Source organism: Bos indicus x Bos taurus, chromosome 9 (genome assembly GCF_003369695.1).
Source record: "Bos indicus x Bos taurus breed Angus x Brahman F1 hybrid chromosome 9, Bos_hybrid_MaternalHap_v2.0, whole genome shotgun sequence".
In the NCBI taxonomy this organism is placed as follows: Eukaryota; Metazoa; Chordata; class Mammalia; order Artiodactyla; family Bovidae; genus Bos; species Bos indicus x Bos taurus.
This window is the reverse complement of record NC_040084.1, coordinates 62,638,929-62,653,466: the sequence shown is the minus strand read 5'-3', so window position 1 is coordinate 62,653,466 and position 14,538 is coordinate 62,638,929. Positions and strand designations below refer to the sequence as shown.

At 38.9% G+C, this 14,538-nt stretch overlaps 2 protein-coding genes across 5 annotated transcripts in view; both read left to right on the top strand.

Annotated features, from left to right (window-relative positions):
- The first annotated feature begins 1,737 nt into the window (after positions 1–1,737).
- The window catches only part of C9H6orf163 (chromosome 9 C6orf163 homolog), a 43,777-nt gene continuing 30,976 nt past the window's right edge, over positions 1,738–14,538 (top strand). Inside the window, exon 1 of the mRNA XM_027551438.1 lies at positions 1,738–1,822. The gene's annotated coding sequence lies outside the window, so the exon portion shown is untranslated. The remainder of the gene's footprint in view (positions 1,823–14,538) is intronic.
- SMIM8 (small integral membrane protein 8) lies at positions 1,758–13,980 on the top strand. 4 transcript variants are annotated; one of them, XM_027551443.1, is made up of 4 exons: positions 1,782–1,822; positions 9,149–9,185; positions 11,032–11,189; positions 13,508–13,980. In XM_027551443.1, exons 3-4 carry the CDS (start codon positions 11,055–11,057, stop codon positions 13,664–13,666), a joined length of 294 nt encoding a protein of 97 aa, XP_027407244.1. In that variant the 5' UTR covers positions 1,782–1,822; positions 9,149–9,185; positions 11,032–11,054; the 3' UTR covers positions 13,667–13,980. The 4 variants fall into 4 exon arrangements, with proteins under 4 accessions (XP_027407240.1, XP_027407244.1, XP_027407241.1 ...); XM_027551439.1 differs by lacking the exon at positions 9,149–9,185 and having other exon boundaries at positions 1,758–1,822; positions 13,508–13,976; XM_027551440.1 differs by lacking the exon at positions 1,782–1,822 and having other exon boundaries at positions 9,158–9,228.

Sequence of the window (14,538 nt, the reverse complement as noted above, 5' to 3'; positions counted from 1 at the left end):
GCTGGGCCAGCCATGGTATCCCTTCCTCCTGTCCACAGCAATTTTTCCTGAAAAATGGTACATGACCCAAAAGTCATGAAAGCTAGTCAGAGCTCTTTTATGAGATTTGATATATAGATGATTAGAAAAACTCTCTTTCCACTTGGATGAACCTTAACATGATGAACCCTACTCCAAGACATGGAGTAAGTGTATGTAAGAAGCAACTGAAGCACATAGAGAAATGAGACAAGAGAGCCCTGTTGGCATATATGGATGTACCACGTCTCATTGTTCCCCCAACAAGTTCCCTCCCTGTACCTAATTACATGAGGTAATACAGATCCTTTCACACTTGAGTTACTTTCAGTTATTTGCAGCTGAAAATAATAATTGTATGCTAAGCCCACATTAATCATATCAACTACTTTGACATGGACTGATGCTAGGGAAAAGAAGCCAGCATTTATTATACAAAAATTACAGCAGCAATAAAACAAACCCTGCCTTTGACAAAACACCATATTAACATCATAGTAATAAGTTAATACAATTTTATTACACCTTATAAATTAACTATTAATTCTTGCCTGAAAAAAAAATGCACCAGCACATATGAGATTCCCTTGAAAGGGCTCACAGACCATCAGGGAACTTCTAATTAAAACAGACATCTTTTGTAAACTTGAACGAATTTTCACATGGATGAAACTTTGTTTTATGCAGCTAGTCCCATCAAATATAAAATCTCCTAACCCTAGCAAATATCAAATCTCTTGTTAAATATTATTAAATATTGATGATGCTATTTTAAAACAGGATTATAAAAGCTGCATTCAGACTAGCATCATTCTTCAAAGTAATTTCTTAAAAGCATCATAAAATAGAACTATTGTCTATTCATATCATTTGCATTGTACTCATATCCATTAAACTGACAAGATCTTCAGGCTTTTCTCTCTTATAATTACCTATAGTTTATGCTTTTTTTTTTTTAATTAAACAGGTTCTTAGGTTTCATTTATTCTTTTACTTGATCACTTTAGGTTGGTCATGATAGTAAAAGTGCTTTTCTTTGCATAGTGGTATTTGGCATTTAGGGCTTCCTGGGTAGCTCAACTGGTAAAGAATCTCTGCAATTCAGGAGACCCTGGTTCCATTCCTGAGTCAGGAAGTTCCCACGAAGAAGGGATAAGCTACCCACTCCAGTGTTCTTGGGCTTTCCTGGTGGCTCAGACAATGAAGAATCCGCCTGCAGTGCAGGAGAGCCCGGTTGGATCCTTGGGTTGGGAAGATCCCCTGAAAGAGGGTATGGCAACCCACTCCATCACCATCAGCAAAGTGTGTGCAAATCACAACCATAACCACATCTTGGAATTTCAAGGCACTAATAGAATGGCAGAGCACTAACTGTGCATTTGAAAGACTGTGCCCATAAAATGGGGCCCGCAGGAGACCAGATTCAAGTGTTCTTTCCCAAATCAGAAAGCTTTCCCCTTCCATTAAATAAACGTAGTTCTAGGTGATTTCTTCTTTTACTTATACAAAACACACACGCGAAACTGGAAAGTTATTGGAACCTAGGGGACTGAAAACATAAGGCAAAAAAGGGAAGAAACCTAAAATGCCCCTTGCAAACCTCATCCCTCCGTTGGGCTGGAGGACCAGGGATGTGGAGGAGAGGCGCTAGAGTCATTTCCACAACTCCCGCGCCCCTGCGCCGCAGCCTCCAGGCCGTAGGGGCCGCTGCAGCGCCGAGTTTGCGGAGTGCGCTGAGACGCTCTCTCCCGCAGGAGGAGACGAGACGGAGTGCGGCGGGCGGGCAGAGGTGACCCCGCGACAGGTGAGCGGCGGAAGGGGTTGGCGTGGCGGGGTCGGGGACGAGGTGGCCGCTCCACAGCGGTCTTGATCCTGTCCTTGGCGGGCCCTACCGCCCTGTGGACCTCGTTCCCAGGTGCATGGATTCGGACTCGGGGGCGTTCTCTCGAGGCCCCCTCTTTCCCGGTACAGTCGTCGCCACTCGGTGAACTCCCAGAGCTGGATCTGGAAGTTTCTGACCCCACGGGGCGCGTGTCTCGCCCCATACGTGGACACCTCCACCCAAAGAACCTTCTCATATTCTGGACAGTTTTTTTGGTATCCCACCTCACCAAACTCCTAATTAGGGGAAAGTGGTTTTGTAATTTTTTCACGTGAGTTTCCTCTTTGCTTTTTAAGTGTGTTTACAGTCCTGTGTCTCCCCTGCAAGACAATGTCTAGAACTCAATTGAATGCAGTTTCTTTTTCTGGAGGCTTCAAAGGCATCTGTCTTTGACTAATAGCAAGATGTAGTGTAGGTCCAGGAGAAGGCGATGGCACCCCACTCCAGTACTCTTGCTTGGAAAATCCCATGGACGGAGGAGCCTGGTAGGCTGCATGCAGTCCATGGGGTCGCAAAGAGTCAGACACGACTGAGTGACTTCACTTTCACTTTCCACTTTCATGCATTGGAGAAGGAAATGGCAACCCACTCCAGTGTTCTTGCCTGGAGAATCCCAGGGACGGGGGAGCCTGGTGGGCTGCTGTCTATGGGGTCGCACAGAGTCGGACACGACTGAAGCGACTTAGCAGCAGCAGCAGCAGCAGCAGTGTAGGTCCCACAATATGGGGAAGGCAGCGGACCCAAATAATACTTTACAGCCCTCAGATTGTTGGCAACATCCTTTGTAAATAACATTCCTTGTCAGTATCTGTCTCTAGGTATGGTAAATTTCAAGGGATTAAAAAAAGAATAACTTTTACCATTAAAAACAACAAATACAGAGTTCATCTTTAAAATTTAAAACCCAAAAGAGAGGGGACATATGTGTATCTATCTGATTCATGTTGATGTATGACAGAACCAACACAGTATTGTAAAGCAATTATCCTTCAATTAAAAATAAATTTTAAAAAATTAAGTGATTATAATTTTATGCTTCGTTGGAATATTAATTACTCAGCCATAAAAATGAACGAAATTGGGTCATTTGTAGAGAAGTCGTTGAACCTGGAGTCTGTCATACAGAGTGGAGAAAATCAGAGAGAGAAAAACCAATATTGTATATTAATACATGTATATAGAATCCAGAAAATGGTACTGATGAAGCCATTTGCAGGATAGGAATAGAGAGACAGATGTAGAGAACAGACTGTGGATGGTGAGGGGGGCTGGGAAGAGGAGGGTGAGACAAATGGAGAGAGTAGCATTGACACACATAGGCTACCTTGTTGTAAAATAGCCCGACGCTGCTGTATAGCACAGGAAGCTCAGTTCAGTGCTCTATGAGACTAGAGGGGTGGACAAGGGTGGGGTGAGAGACTCAAGAGAGGGGGGATATATGTATACATATAGTTGATTCACTGTTGTTATGCAGCAGAAACTAACACTAAAGCAATTATACTCCAATTGAAACATTTTGTTCCATTTCTTCAATCTTATAATGACTTAGAAATGCTGAGTCTTAACGATTTAGGAGTGAAGTGGTGGACCAGTGGTTGGCTGGAACATGAGTGACCTGGATTATCTCACTCTTCCATGGGCAAAGACAATCAATCTCTTTTGGTTTAGATTTGTTTAGAAAAAGGGATTGAATTAATTGGTGGAGATGAAAATAGCTACTATTTGTTGAACTTCTGTTATGTCCTTTAAAAAATGTTACCTCATTTAATCTACAAAGTCATTCTATGCAGTAGGTAATATCCCTTTTATAAAAGTGCAAACTGAAGCTCAGAGAAGTTGTCACTCAAAAACATACACTTAATAGGTAGCAAAATTGGAATTTGCAGCAATGGTACATTCCCTTAAGACAGAAAGCTGTCTGATTCTGTCCTGAACTTGTGTATTCTAAATCAAATTATTTTTAAGGTGTCCTGCCCCAAACTTCAAGTTATTTTCTTAAATTCTGAAATAGTGTGGTATGTGAAACAAAAATAACAAGTACATTATATATCCTTAAAGTATTTTATCCATTTTATAATTCCCCTAAGGCTTTTATTTAATAAAAGCAAGGCTTTATTGCTGGTATTCCTTTTCACCAGTATTCTGTGATTCTGACCTTTTTTTTTTTTTTTCATTTATCTTCTGTTCAGATGCTTATTTCAAAATGAATATCTAAGGATTAAGTTTCTCACCAAAGTAACTCATATTCTTTATATCTTGGTCTAATTTTTATGTCATGCCAGTTTTGTGCCAGCAAATTGTTTAATATCAGCGGCCAAGTACATTCTGGATTATCCCACAGAGCTGGAATTTTAATAAAGGAGAGAAAATGGTTTAAATTTTCTGCTGCCTAAGATCATCTTTGTACAGTCTCGTACAGTGTATTCGTTCTGGGGGCATGATTTTCACTCATACTTTAGGGTGTTGCTACAAAGAGGCCGCTGCTTCCTTTCTCATCACATATTGCCTTCCCCAGAGAAGGGGCAGGAGAAAAAGGTAAAGAACCTTTTGCTGGGAGGGACGTATGAAGTAAATGCAGTTTAGTTTAGATCTTTTTTTTTTTTAAAAAGCTTTTAGATTGGAGTATAGTTTCTTTACAATGCTGTGTTAGCTGCAGGTGTGCAGCACAATGTATGATTTAGTTATACATACGTTTTTTCCAGATTCTTTCCCCTTATAGTTTATTACAAAACACTGAGGGTAGCTCCCTGTGTTATACAGTACATCCGTGTTGATTATTTTATATATAGTTGTGTATGTTAATCCCAGATTCCTAATTTATCCCATGCTACCATTCCCTTTTTTGTAACCATAAGTTTGTTTTCTATGTCCATGAGTCTTTTTCTGTTTTATAAATAAGTTTGTATCATTTAGATTCCATGTATAAGTGATATCATATGGTATTTGTCTTTCTCTTTCTGACTTACTTTGCTTAGTATGATCTCTAGGTCTATCCATTTTGCTGCAAATGGCATTATTTCATTTTTTTGTTGTTCAGTTGCTCAGTTGTGTCCAAATCTTTGCTACCCCATGGACTGCAGCACACCAGGCTTCCCTGTCCTTCACCATCTCCCAGAGCTTGCTCAAACTCATGTCCATTGAGTCAGTGATGCCATCCAGCCATCTCATCCTCTGTTGTCCTCCTCTCCTCCTGCCTTCAGTCTTTCCCAGCATGAGGGTCTTTTCCAGTGAATCAGTTCTTCGCATCAGGTGACCAAAGTATTGGAGCTTCAGCTTCAGCATCAGTCCTTACAATGAATATTCAGGACTGATTTCCTTTAGGATGGACTGGTTGGATCTCCTTGCAGTCCAAGGGACTCTCAAAAGTCTCCAACATCACAGCTCAAAAGCATCAATTTTTCAGCATTCAACCTTCTTTTTAGTCCAACTCTCACATCTATATAGCTTTAACTATATGGACCTTTGTCGGCAAAGTAAGGTCTCTGCTTTTTAAATACAGTATCTAGGTTTGTCATAGCTTTTCTTCTTTCATTTTTTAGGACTAAGTAATATTCCATTGTATATATGTACCACATCTTTATCCATTGATCTGTTGATGGACATTTAGGTTGCTTACATGGCTTGGCTATTGTCAATAGTGCTGCAGTGAACACTGGAGTGCATGTATCTTTTTGAATTATGGTTTTCTCTGGGTATATGTGCAGGAGTGGGATTGCTGGATCATATAGTAGCTCTATTTTTAGTTTTTAAAGAAGCCTCCATACTGCTGCACCAGTTCACACTCTCATAAACAGTGATGGAGGTTTCCCTTTTCCCCACATCCTCTCCAGCATTTATTATTTGTAGATTTTTCAATGATGGACATTCTGAACAGTGCTAGGTGATACCTCACTGTGATTTTGATACTCTGATAGTTAGCAGTGTTGAGCACCTTTTCATGTGGTTTTTGGCCTTCTGTATGTCTTCTTTGCAGAAATGTCTTTTTAGGTCTTCTGCCCATTTTTTGTTTGGGTTGTTTGATTTTTTTTTTTTTTGGATATTGAGCTGCATGAACTATTTGTATGTTTGGAAATTAATCTCTTGATCACATGATTTGTAAGTATATTTTCCCGTCTTTGATTGTCTTTTCATTTTGTTTATGGTTTCCTTTGCTGTGCAAAAGCTTTTAAGTTAATTACATCCCATTTGTTTATTTTTGTTTTTATTTTCATCACTGTAGTAGGTGGATCCTTTGGGATCCAAAAAGATATTGCTGAGACTTACGTCAAAGAATGTTCTGCCTGTATTTTCCTCTAAGAGTTTTATAGTATCCAGTGTTAAACTTAGGTCTATAATCCATTTTAAGTTTGTGTTTGTGTATGGTGTTAGAGAATCTTCTAATTTCATTCTTTTACATGTGGCTGTCCAGTTTTCCCAGCACCAGTTGTTGAAGAGACTTGTCTTTTGGCCAGGAGAGACATATGAAGTACATACAGCTTAGTTTAGATCTTTTTTTATAGGCAGGTATGAAAAACGCAAGTCTCTTCTATTAAAAAAAATTATGTACACAATTTCTTATTTAAGGGAACAAGAAATGGGTGATGGAAAAAAATGAAGAAGAAATAAGAACAGGGCACCTGGACAGATTGCACAGCCGTGGGGTGGCCCATGGGATACCTAACTTACTGAATGTTTTAGAGGTCAACTGGCGCAGAAATTAATCACCAAATTGGCCAGCAGCAGTGCAGTGTCAAGTTCCTATCATCCCCGCTAGTGTGTGTTTGTGTGTGTGTGTATGTGCATGCACGCACGTGTGCACACTAGAGAGAGAGAGTCCCCTTTTTAACACAATAAATGCGGGTCCTTGCTTAAAAATAAACTCATCTTGAAAACAAGTATATCTAGAGATGGATCAATATCACATGTGAATAAGTAAGTGTGATTTACCTCACGCTTTGCAGTGGGGAAAAAAAGAGTAAGAGAAGAAGTGGGAGAAAGTGATGGGGGAACTTAGAAGCTCTAATGGATGTGTGTCAGATGGTAACTGTTTTTGAGGTACTGTCCACTCACTGTTGGAATAGGTTGTTGCTGTGCTTTGAATTCATGATTAGTTCTGTAGCTTTTAAAATTACAACTTACATCAGCTCTGATTAACACACCTGTGAAGAAACAACTAAGGTTTTGCATTTTATATACTTATTCAACCACGACATCTTGCATGTCTTTCACAGTCATATTCCTACCGTTCTGTGGGCCAGGCATGTGAGGAGATAGAAAAGAACATTTTCTTACATGAAAAGTCTCATTTTGTTCTGTTCGTATTACAAATTCTTACCTAATAAATCCCTTTTTGGCCTCAGCAATCTGTCTCTCTTTATTTAAAGTATCAGTCAGTCATTCAGTTCAGTCACTTAGTTGTGTCCGACTCTTTGCGACCCCATTGACTGTAGCACGCCAGGCTTCCCTGTTCACGATCTCCCGGAGCTTTCTCAAACTCATGTTCATCTACTTGGTGATGCCATCCAACGATCTCATCCTCTGTCATCTTCTTTTTCCTCCTGCCTTCAATCTCCCAGCATCAGGGTCATTTCCATTGAGTCAGTTCTTCACATCAGGTGGCCAAAGTAATGGAGCTTCAGCTTCAACATCAGCCTTCCAGTGAATATTGAGGACTGATGTCCTTTAGGATTGTCTGGTTTGATATCTTTGCAGTCCAAGGGACTCTCAAGAGTCTTCTCTGACACCACAGTTCCAAAGCATCAATTCTTCAGCACTCAGTTTTCATTATGGTCCAGCTCCACATTCATACATGAATTAAAGTCAGTAGTTCTAAAGTATAAGATTCTAAAATAATTTCCAAATCAAAGATTTGTCATATTTAGGGAGTATTTTGCCATACTGTAATAGAAATGCACTGACCAGTCCTAAGTATAATAAATAAATAGTTTTATATTTAACTAAAATAATATTGGTATAATTATTTTCGTAAATGTAAGGGGTGTGTGTGTGTGGTTGCATGCACGCACGCTTCATCACTCAGTCATTTCCGACTCTGTGACCCCATGGGCTGTAGCCCACCAGGCTCCCTCATCCATGGAGATTGACCAAGCAAGAATAGAAGGTTGTTAAAATTTTTTGTTAGTTCCGTGAGTGGTATAAACAAGTTCATGAACTTTGGGGAGAACTGTTGGAGCATCTGCAGTGACTGTGGCACATACAAAGAGAAGCGGCAACAGAACTGAGCAGTCTTATACCAGGCCTAGTAAAAGAGTGATATATGATAGAAAGTAGTACTTTCATTGGGCTTCCCTGGTAGCTCAACTGGTAAAAAATCCATCTACAATGCCGGAGACCCTGGTTTGATTCCTGGGTTGGGAAGATCCCCTGGAGAAGGGATAGGCTCCCCACTCCAGTATTCTTGGACTTCCCTGGTGGCTCAGACAGTAAAGAATCTGCTTGTAACGTGAGAGACCTGGGTTTGGAAGACCCCCTGGAGGAGAGTATGGCAACCCATTCCAGTATTCTTCCCTGGAGACTCTCCATGGACAGAGGAGCCTGGCAGACTACAGTCCATGAGGTTACAAAGAGTCAGATGTGACTGAGCGACTAAGCACAATACTCTCATATGTTCCTAAAAATATCACAAACAATGAAAATTGTGGTATGTTAAATCTTTTAAAATATAGTGTGGTAGGTAATTCTTTAATTTGTAAAAGTCACTCAGTCATGTCCGACCCTTTGTGACCCCATGGACTATACAGTCCATGGAATTCTCCAGGCCAGAATTCACTGGAGTGGGTAGCCTATCCCTTCTCCAGCAGATCTTCCTGACCCAGGAATTGAAAAGGGGTCTCCTGCATTGCAGGTGGATTCTTTACTATCTGAGCTACCAGGGAAGCCCTTTAATTTGTAAAAGTCCCTTTCAATAAACATTTGCAGTAGTTTCCAGCCTATGTATTCTTTAATTGTCATTTCTGGCAAAGAGTTTAACATGAACAGTTTAACGTAAATGGAATGTTGGTGTCTAGAGTTTACAGTATAATAAATACTACCTTGATTGCTTATTTACTTGTTTCATCACAAAGTAAATGTAGGTTCAGCTAAGGAAAGAGAGAATCTTGTGCAAAATACAATATATATATATATATATGTATGTATATATATATATATATATATATAGCAGAGAGGCTATCTCCCAGGCGATAGACCTCAGTAAGATCCCCAAATAAAACTTATCTTGCAACTTTAAGTTTGTGCATTTTTCTTCAGTTTACAGTTTCAAGAAATTCACCTAAGAAATGTGCATGTGAGTGGACCGCTGGTTCAGCAGAAAACATTGGAGTTTTTTGGTAACCGTGGGCATGATGTGTTAGAAGCATGTGCTGGCTGAACAGGTTTCAGGCATATTATGGAATTGTTTCAGAAGTTGTCTGTAGTGGAAAAAAAAATCACTGTTCCAATAGAGAAAATTAGTAACTTGAATGCTGTTGAAATTTTTTTTTTAATTTTATTTTATTTTTAAACTTTACAATATTGTATTAGTTTTGCCAAATATCGAAATGAATCCGCCACAGATATACCCGCGTTCCCCATCCTGAACCCTCCTCCCTCCTCCCTCCTCTCCCCTCCCTCTGGGTCGTCCCAGTGCACCAGCCCCAAGCATCCAGTACCGTGCATGAAATTTTTAAAAAATTGCTAGTTACTGCTTGAATGATGTGTTAAATGCTGATGAACCAAGTGTTTTATGAGTTGTTACCTCATATAATTCATGTCCAAAGTGGACTTCAAAGAAGAGGTAAATAGAGGTTAATGATCATTCTTTTCTGCTGTAATGCATCGCGGTCGGAAGAGATGAGACCACTTGTCATTGGCAAGTCAATTAACTCCCAGGGCTTCAGAAATGTTCATTTGCTCCCCAGTAATGATGAAGCCAGTATACATGTCTAGAGAACATGAGGTTTATTTGATGAATAGCTGAGAATGGTTGGTAAGAGGAAGATAGGAGTGAAAAGCAAGATCCTCTTGCTGATGGACACCTGCTCTGCCCAACACACCCCCGTGTTTGGATCACATGTGTTGAGTTTTCTCATTGACTAATCTTTTTCACTTTTGAAAAAACTGGACTCCTAAGTTTCTCCATAAGTAATAAGGTTGCAGAAATATTGCTTTTATAAAGACTGTAAAATGGGAAACTTAATACTTGAATAAACAAAGTCCCAACAAGTGTTTAAATGTGAGTGTTTGACTCTCATTTTATAACATTTACTGAGGGTTCAGCATTTCCCCCAAAGAATTTTATTATATTGTCATGAATCTCAGCCATTCTTTGGAAAGCTTCTTTCCCTATCTTTTCCCTTCCAAACTTCCCCCCACCCACCCCACCAGCATTCGGTGGCAGGATTGGTAAGAATAACCTTTTGCCCAGTAGTATGTAGAAGAAAAAAATATTCACGAAGTGTTGACATTCTAGCAGGGAGAACCAGAAGCCAAAAGACATACTTGGATCTATTAGGATAGATTCTGAGTAATTAAGAGAAAAATGATTTCCGATTAAGGATTAGGATAGATTCTGAGTAATTAAGAGAAAAATGATTTCCAATTAAGGAGGTAGCATAGTGTTTGTTGCCAGAGAGTGGGCGATAGAGGAGGAGTAAGGACAACAGCTGCTCACCCTTCCTGCATGGTACTGGTGCTGGGGTGACCCAGTGGAGGAAGGCAGAGGGGTGGGAAGGGAAAGTGGGAGAGGAGTCAATCTGTAGGAGGAATGGAGCGAAAGAATGCTCATGCCTCTTAGGTTGGTGTCCTGAAAGGGCTGTTGGAAGGTGAAGAATGGTGAAAATGGAAGGAAATTAAGAAGGTATGGATAACCCACTGGCCACTCCTACCCTTAGTACCCCCTTCATTTAGCAAGATACAGCGTGACTCATACCTCACTAGTTCCACGAGATGAAAAATAACCATTTTACCAAACAAAACCTAAAGGCCATTTACAAAGTACGTGTTATACAAAGTAATAAAAGAATTGACCATCACTTTTGATATATATCTAGACCGGAATTTGAAAAAAGGCTGAATATAGAATGATTTTTTTAAGAGCATTATCAGAAAAACATAACTTTGAAGGGAAAAAAAGTCTCTGATTTTATTTTTAGGTATTAAATCATCGTTAGTCAAGATGTCTTCAGCACCTGAGCCTCCAGCCTTTAAAAAGGAGCCGCCCAAGGAGAAAGACCTGGGAAACATAGGGCTCAGAGGGGTCCGCACCACAACCTTATTTCGAGCTGTGAATCCAGAGCTCTTCATTAAACCTGTAAGAAATTATCCGGGATAAGACTTTATGTTCAATTTACCTAGGCTTTCAGAAATAGAAAGTTCTAATTTTCCTGTCACATTTGATTTTATCACGGATATTTGATGTTAACTAGTGCCATCTATGGGGTCACACAGTCGGACACAACTGAAGGGACTTAACAGCAGCAGCAGCAGCAGTAAGACCTCTCTGTGGATAAGAAGTAGATGGAAGGAAAATCTTAAATGCTGTTTCACTAAATATACATATAAAACTAATTATTTTGAGGGTGTTTGAGAATTTAAATGGTAAATAGTTGAATTTTAATCAACTGATCAAATTCCTGTTTAAATTTTATTTTAATAGCTGCATTGATTTTAAGGAAACTTGTTTGATTGGGTACTATTAAGTAAATAAGGCCTTCCATTGAAACAAAGAAAACAGAATGGAAATCTGATCAGTCTACAATTCCAGGCTTATTAATAATGTTTTAACCTAGGAGATTTTGCAAACATATATTGAAAAATATGAAAACATGCATTTATACACTGTTAGGGAGTTAGCTAATTATATTTTTGTAGCAAGTTACTGAATACATTTGATTTGTTAAGTTTTATTTTTTGAAAAATGCAAATCAAGTCATAAAATTTACTTAAATGTTTGAATTTGATTAGAATTTTAATAACATAGTTACCAGTATAAACTGTTTGAAAGTTAAATAGGTCAATTTAGCAATCAAATCATTAAATCAAGGTAGAATGTTTTAAAAACTTTGAACTAATGTGTTTTTTTACTTGCCAAGTACAGTTCAAGAACTGCAAAAGTAAGCTGCTCTGAGCGAGTGGCCTTTCTCAGATGTCCATCCCACTGAAAAAGTTTGACCTTGATTTTTTTTGATGATTAAGAATAGTAATGAAACAGAAGCAGAAATGATAACAGAAGCAGAAAATACAGAATTGAAAAGCTTTATGATCCAGCAATCCCACTGCTGGGCATACACACTGAGGAAACCAGAAGGGAAAGAGACACATGTGCCCCAATGTTCATCGCAGCACTGTTTATAATAGCCAGGACATGGAAGCAACCTAGATGTCCATCAGCAGATGAATGGATAAGAAAGCTGTGGTACATATACATAATGGAGTATTACTCACCCATTAAAAAGAATTCATTTGAATCAGTTCTAATGAGGTGGATGAAACTGGAGCCTATTATACAGAGTGAAGTAAGCCAGAAGGAAAAACACCAATACAGTATACTAACGCATATATATGGAATTTAGAAAGATGATAACAATAACCCTGTGTACGAGACAGCAAAAGAGACACTGATGTATGGAACAGTCTTATGGACTCTGTGGGAGAGGGAGAGGGTGGGAAGATTTGGGAGAAGAGCATTGAAACATGTAAAATATCATGTATGAAACGAGATGCCAGTCCAGGTTCAATGCACGATACTGGATGCTTGGGGCTAGTGCACTGGGACGACCCAGAGGGATGGTATGGGGAGGGAGGAGGGAGGAGGGTTCAGGATGGGGAGCACATGTATACCTGTGATGGATTCATTTTGATATTTGGCAAAACTAATACAATTATGTAAAGTTTAAAAATAAAATAAAATTAAAAAAATTCAGGAATTCCCTAGCTATCCCGTAGTTAGGACTCTGCCCTGTCACTGCCAAGGGCCCGCGTTCAATCCCTGGCTGGGGAACTAAAATCCCCAAAACTGTGTGGTGTGACAAAAAAAAAAAAAAAAGTAGCATCCCTTTGCCTCTTAGGGTCTTGGATTTTACACAGCAAGTCAGAGTTATTACATACAGCATATCTGTTCTATGACTGTGTTTCTTGAGGTAATAGAATAAGTTCCCGGAGAAGGGTGTGTCTGTTTTGCTGTACCTGGTATATAACATGAAAGGCTTTCTGCCAGGTTTTCATGATCCTGGGTGACAAGAAAAGCATGTAGACTTCATTCCTCACTTCTTAATAAAAATAAAAAATTTAAGGTTTGCAGATGGGAAACTTGGGCCCAAAAAAGTTAAGCAACTTCTTCACAACATAGGTAACTGAAAACTGAGCACTGGATCAATTTCCTTCTTAAAGGTGAAGGTCAGAGATGTCCCAGCTGTGATGGGAAGAAGAAGAGTCTTCCATAGTCTCTAAGTTATCAGGAGTTGAATTAACTGAATAAAGAAATGGATAAATATTAGAAATGAAATTTGACCCTAGGAATGCTGGTGTGGTACTAAAGCCTTGGCATGACGAGCGGAAAGTGCAGGAGATATTTGAGTCTCCTCAAATTGGTCTTATTGAGACCTCGTGATTTGTTTTTTTCTTTGACAGAACAAACCTGTAATGGCTTTCGGATTAATAACCATTTCGCTTTGCGTGGCTTATATCGGTTACCTACATGCGACACAGGAGAATAAGAAGGACCTCTATGAAGCTATTGATAGTGAGGGACACAGTTATATGAGGAGGAAAACATCTAAATGGGATTGATTGCGCTGGTTGCTGCAGATGAAAGTTTACTGGGGCCTCTGAAATCTTCAGCTGAAAATTAGGACCGCACAGTGTCTTGTTTGTTGTTCCAGAAGATGCTGCTGAGGAAGAAGGATGCCGATTGCAGCCAGACCCCGAGAGTGAATGTTATCCTTTCAAAATGGCAGCCATTATTGTGTTCTTTTTTCCACAGAAAGAGCTGTTCAGTATTTTAATTTTATTAAATCCTCTTTTAAAAAGTGCCATGAGAATGGAAGTCATTTTTGTGAATTATAAAGTTCTGTCCAATAAAAGTACTGCTGCTCTTAAATTTGCATGGTATTGTTAATATTTTAAGGGGAATGTGCATTTACAGCTGTTGTGAAGGTTTAGTTTTGCTATTTGCAAAGGCAGTGTTCTTTTTCTCTCTGGTGAAAAAGAAAATGATTATAAATTATTGTAAAGCCTGCAGTTAAAAACAGTTTTTACAGAATTACAGATGGGTCATATATTTCAGTTTTCCATTTCAGCTAATTTTGGTCCAGATTTTTATTTTAGTTGAAAAGATACTCCCACTCAATTACTAAAATAAAGATTAAATGAAAGAATAACCCAGAGTAATTGGAGTTGTTTAAAAAAAATAACCAGACAATATGTTATACTGAGTATGATGTTTTTATTTGACTACAACTAAATGTTATCTATTTTGTTTTCATTGTAATTTGTTGTTTCATTGTTATTTGTATTTCATTGTTATCATTGTAATTTAATGTTACAATGATACTATAAATGTAAGACCTAGAGCATTTGGTCTTAGTTACTTGAAAACTAGTTACTTAGTTACTTGAAAACTAGAACTGCTCAGTAGATAAGGTCTAGATTTAAAGTAACTA